Below are 5,467 nucleotides of genomic sequence, written 5' to 3'. Positions count from 1 at the left end.
TTATAATTAAATTATATTTTATCGAGATTATATTGATAAATATTTGTAGAGGAGGGGTGAGTAGAGCATAAACCAAAAATGTGAGAAATAATATAAGTAAAGTAATGATAAGACATTGTAAAAAACTTTGTAAGTTGTGCAATAAAAACCTGATTATATATATATTTTATCGAATATAAATATTATACACAACGGACGAGAATCACTACCATTAATATCTGTTATAACAAAATAAAATTCTCTATTATTAAATTAATAAACAAACAACGAGAGAGAGAGAGAGAGAGAGAAAGACCCACCGTTCTACAATATAACCAACGTAAAATAAATGATCATAAATACATATATTATTTCCATTTTATCTATTATGAAATAACATTATTAAAATATATATAGTATATAAATTACAATACTACTTCACAATGTGAACGTCTCAAATCTCATAAGAGCATCATTTCGTTTCGACATAATCCCTTCTTATTATTTGTTACTTTATTTAACCACGATATACGTTATTTATTTATTTTTTCTTTCTTTCTATCTTTCTTCCTTCCTTTAGAAATGTCTTTAATGCTTCATTAGAACAAGCATTCAAAATTTGAAGAGGCAAGGGAAGGGTGTGGGGGATGGGGTAGAGAAAAAAAAGAAACTTAAAATTATTCCACCGTAAGATGTTTTCTCTTCTTTTTTATACGTTATTTTTTTGTTTATAAATACGTGTCCCCCGAAGGTGTCAAGCAAACGAGCGTTGCACGGTTGTGAATTACGTTAATCCGTGAAAATAACCACGAAGAAGAGGAAAGGGGTTACTACTGCGCGCGGGGTAGGGAAGGAAGAGGAGTGAGCAAGGGGTAGGAAGGGTGAGGGGAACCCGAATGAAATTTTCTTTTGAAACAAAATTTACGACGACGTAACTAAGGGTAAACGTCGACTTTAGGTTGGGACTCCTTTTAACTGACTGCCGGATATCTTTCGTTGATGGAAAAAAGAAAGAAAGAAAAAAAGAAGAAAAAAAAAGATAGAAAGAGATTTAAACGAGGAGACGAGTAGCGATATAATGTATAACGTGTATAGTCCGGTCGTCGTTGAACTCACTTTGTCCAGGACCCAGAAAAGTTCAAATTTCATTCATTAGACGTTTCTCAAATTGACCATTTGTTAGATTCACGCAACAAATATTATATATCCGTGCGAAAGTGTAATACCGTGAGAAGAAATATCTAAAGAAAATCTTTCGAACAAAGAAAAACAAAATTATTTATCTCAATTTAATTATTTGCTAACATTAAATTAATTTTAGCGAGTTTTTGTTGTTGATTTTTTTTTTTTTTTATTTTTAATTTCACGTCGAGTTAATAAACATTCGATAATAGATTTTTTCGATTATTTTAGAAAAAATTATAAATAAGGTAATTTGATTCATTTTATTTTCCATTCTTTTTTTATGTTTTTTTTTTCTGTTTTTTTTTGTCTTCGACGACCGTTTGATCTATATTATGTTTTTTTTCTTGTTCTTTTTTTTTTAATTAATAAAACTAACGAAATCTAACAACTCTATAGTATCGAGAAAGAATTATTCTTTATTTGAAAATTATCACATTTAAGAATTTTAATTACATTTTGTTATTTAATTATTACAATTTTAATTACAAAAGATTGCATTTACATTATTTTTCAAAATCCTATTATTCCTTATTTAAAATTGTTTTTTTTTAATTTTTATTTTAATTAACACTACAATTATTCGAATGATAAAAAAAAACTAGCTTAAAATATTTCAAAAAAAAAAAAAAAAAAGAAAAAATACAAACGAACCATTAAAACCCATTTAAAGGGGACCTATTTATACTAATTCTTTAATCCAAACAAAAAATCACAAAGTTCGTTATTGACCATTAGGATAAGTATACCGCGATACGCATTTTTATTTAATTTACAACAAATTCTTTTCAAATATTATCCTTTTTTTTTTTTTAAAGCGATAAAGTTAAAAACGAGGAGCAATGTTTCCTTCGAATTTATCGAGCTCGTATTAAAACGTACGGTACGACTTAACTCGAATTTTGTTAATCTCCAACGTGTATTGGTATTTTATAACCCTATTTAAAACGTTCGAATGACTCAACATGAGTCAGAAAAAAAAGGGTGGTAGAGGGAGGGAGGGAGGGGGGAGGAGGAGGTTAAGGAATTCGAAGATAAAAATTCGTTGATCGACCGATGCGATAATAATAACATATTTGAAATAAAAATTGTCACCATTCGAAACTCACCCCCATATGAAATAACTCGAATTAAAACGATATTTTTCTATCTTCATTCATTTTTATTATTATTTTTATTATTATTATTATTATTATTCTTTCTTCTTATTTTCATAATCAAATTAACGTAACACTATACCGATATATTTTTTCAAAACACTTTATTGTATTATAAAAAAAATTGTAATAGTATTTTTCTTTTTTCTTTCTAACATAATTATTTTTCTACGCGAGATTAATTTGCAGTATATATTGCAACAAAACACATACACAATGATATTATTGCATTATTGCACGCATTAAATCAAAGATTATGTTTTTGTTTGTTTTTTTCTTTTTTTTTTTTAAATTAAACTACGACGTGTTAATCCTGTTAACTTATATTTAGATTTGATTTTTAACTGTGAAAAGCGAAAGTTTTGAAAGAAATAATAATAACGAACAAATTTTATATCAATCATTTTTTTTTTAACATAATCACCTCCAATGTAATATTATATTACACCATTCTCGTATTTCTCATAAATTCTCTTATTTCTTTTATTTAATTTTATTTTATTCCCATCTTTAATAATATATTTTATATTCATATATATATATCATTCACATTAGCCTAATCTCCACAGAACATCAAGCAAGCAAGCAAGAATTTATTCGAAAATAATCGAAGTATATTTAAAACGAGATATAATAGTTAGTTGTTTAAAACTAAACGAATTAAGAAAATGTTCAATAGCATGAAATACTGTAATTGTTGAAATAAAAAAGATAAAACACACGTGTCTCAGATTCCATACTTAAACTCAGTCAGTCAGTCAGCCAACTATCTCGGCACCTTAAGTGTATTATATATATATGTATATTATATACTACATATTACATGCACATATACATATATACACTTATACGTTCACAGGACTGATTTGCCAAGATAATCCGGAAACTTGTTTTTAACATAACCGCGTGGCAACTGTCCAATTTGGATAGACTATACCACACTATAATACCACTGCACTAAAAACAGCGAAATGCAACGAACGAATGCAAGAAAACGAAGTCTTAAGGTTCACGTATTTAGTTCACTAATATTAACTGAACTACTACGGTACTGTGTTACCGTGGTAATATTTATTTATAAGATCATTTGACTGCATATTTCTAAAGTTACAATATCTGTTCTCCTACAAATCAACATTTACTAATGCCAAATGTTTCATTTTTGCGTTAAATTATCAAATAAATTTTCTAAGATTTAATTCAATATTTTTAATATATAATATCAATCTCTCGGAACGATAGAAAATATTGTAAATATGATTATTTAATATTTTTGGATAGTGTTATAAATATTATTATTTAAATATAAAAAACACTTACCATTCCATGACAAAGATTAACGGTGACTATAGAATTAGGATCCCCATCGATGTATCCACTATAGAAACAATCCAACTGATGACCAGGATGCACTTTTCTACTTGTGTTTGCACTTATATGTGTTACCTGAATAAACATCATTAATATATTAATTTTTAATATAAGAATATGATTTTTTAAACTCAGACAAAATATTAATCTTTATTAGAACAACTATACAAAATATCAAATATTATTATTTCAATAAAATTAAATTAATATTCTTATACGTAAGATAAAAAAAGAATAGATTGATTAAAAATTGCATCTGGCAGTTGCATCCAATGCCACGTAAATAAAAAAATATAATAAAATACAAAAGTTAAAACGTGTTATGATGATATATGATTTTTTTACCCTCATCGTTTGTTGTTTTTTTGTATTTTTTATTTAATAAAGAACAGTTGCTTGTCCCAGTTTCAAGTATCACTTTCAATTATAGAAATAAAATAAAATGGTATAACACTTATTTATGGTTTTGATTTACTTTTATTAATACGTACCTTTATATCCGGTGATATAAAACTTGAATCGTGAGCAAGCCTCAAACGAAAGAATTTTCCAAAAGCTGTAAATTCGTATTGTGGATGTGGATCCCATACTCTTGCTGTAGAATGTCGAAAATGTCCACTGTGATGTCTTTTTGATGTTGTAGATGGATCGGCTAGAAAATAAAATAACCCTAATTTCGTTCATTTGTTGTTTTCATCATCGTTTTTCTTTACACGTATTTTATTTTTTTTTTTCTAAATGCAACAATATACGAAATATGAATACTTTTATATTGAAAATAGGTGTGAGTAGATTTTTTTGATTGTTTCGAAAAAATTAATTAAGTTTAGCGCATATCAGAGTGAATTAGTTAAAAATATAAATTAATTATGTCAATTGTATTAACTTATCAATATGTAATTTGATTATATCAATTTTTCTCTCTTTTTTAAAAACACGAATTTAATTAGAATAATATATATTGACGGGCTGCAAATGAATTTATAAATATAAACAAATATAATACAAATAAAAACACTTTCAAAATAAATGGTGCCACATATCAACATATCTCCTATATTCATTTTCATTGTACATTGTATTTATTTGATTTATTTGATTTTTATACGAACACTCATTTTGCCAATACTCGATTGATTTTTAATAATACTACCGTTTAACATTAATCAATGAAAATATAAAATAACACAGTTAAATAAAAATAAAAATAAAAAGAAACAAACACTTGTTTTAATTTATAAATATATACGCGTATTAAGAAATAATAATAATAATAATAATAATTAGCAAAAACTTACGTGGATCTTCGTATTGATTTTGGCTAATTTTCATTGGTACAATGTATTCTAAATCTCCCTTGGCCGAAGGTAAAACATCTGGCGTAGTATCGTTATATTTTCTTCCTTTTAATTTGTCTTTGGTCGACTCTATAAAAAACAAAAGAATAATCTGTTATCTGAAAAGGGATAGAGAGAAAGAGAGAGAGAGAGAAAGAGAAAAGAAAAAAAGAAAAAGTCAAGAAGATACACAGGTACAAAAGACACGTATTACATACGTAATTATTAACATTATTTTCTTTGATTCGTCACGAATTCTGACACAATACGCATCATACGTGTAAAGAATAAAAGTAACACAACAAGTAACATATTAACGCTTAACTAATAATATCAAAAAGTCAAAGCCTATAAATTTCATTAAAAATTTTCCTCTTTTTATTTTTTCGTTAACTTAGAAATTAGTATATACCTTTTTATATATAATAATATATATATATA

General features: G+C 26.3%; 1 protein-coding gene across 1 annotated transcript in view; it reads right to left on the bottom strand.

The window, feature by feature from the left end:
* Window positions 1-5,116, bottom strand: part of LOC106784073 (A disintegrin and metalloproteinase with thrombospondin motifs 9) — a gene marked incomplete at its 5' end in the record, with an annotated part of 57,430 nt that extends 52,314 nt beyond the window's left edge. Inside the window, 3 exons of the mRNA XM_014743191.1 lie at window positions 3,639-3,764; window positions 4,181-4,341; window positions 4,988-5,116. Coding sequence (XP_014598677.1) covers window positions 3,639-3,764; window positions 4,181-4,341; window positions 4,988-5,116 — 416 coding nt within the window. The remainder of the gene's footprint in view (window positions 1-3,638; window positions 3,765-4,180; window positions 4,342-4,987) is intronic.
* Window positions 5,117-5,467: the final 351 nt, after the last annotated feature.

This window comes from Polistes canadensis, unplaced genomic scaffold (assembly GCF_001313835.1).
Source record: "Polistes canadensis isolate GaletaPanama2010 unplaced genomic scaffold, ASM131383v1 scaffold_30, whole genome shotgun sequence".
Classification (NCBI taxonomy): Eukaryota; Metazoa; Arthropoda; class Insecta; order Hymenoptera; family Vespidae; genus Polistes; species Polistes canadensis.
The sequence above is the reverse complement of the archived record's forward strand: the minus strand, read 5'-3'. Positions and strand labels throughout refer to the sequence as shown.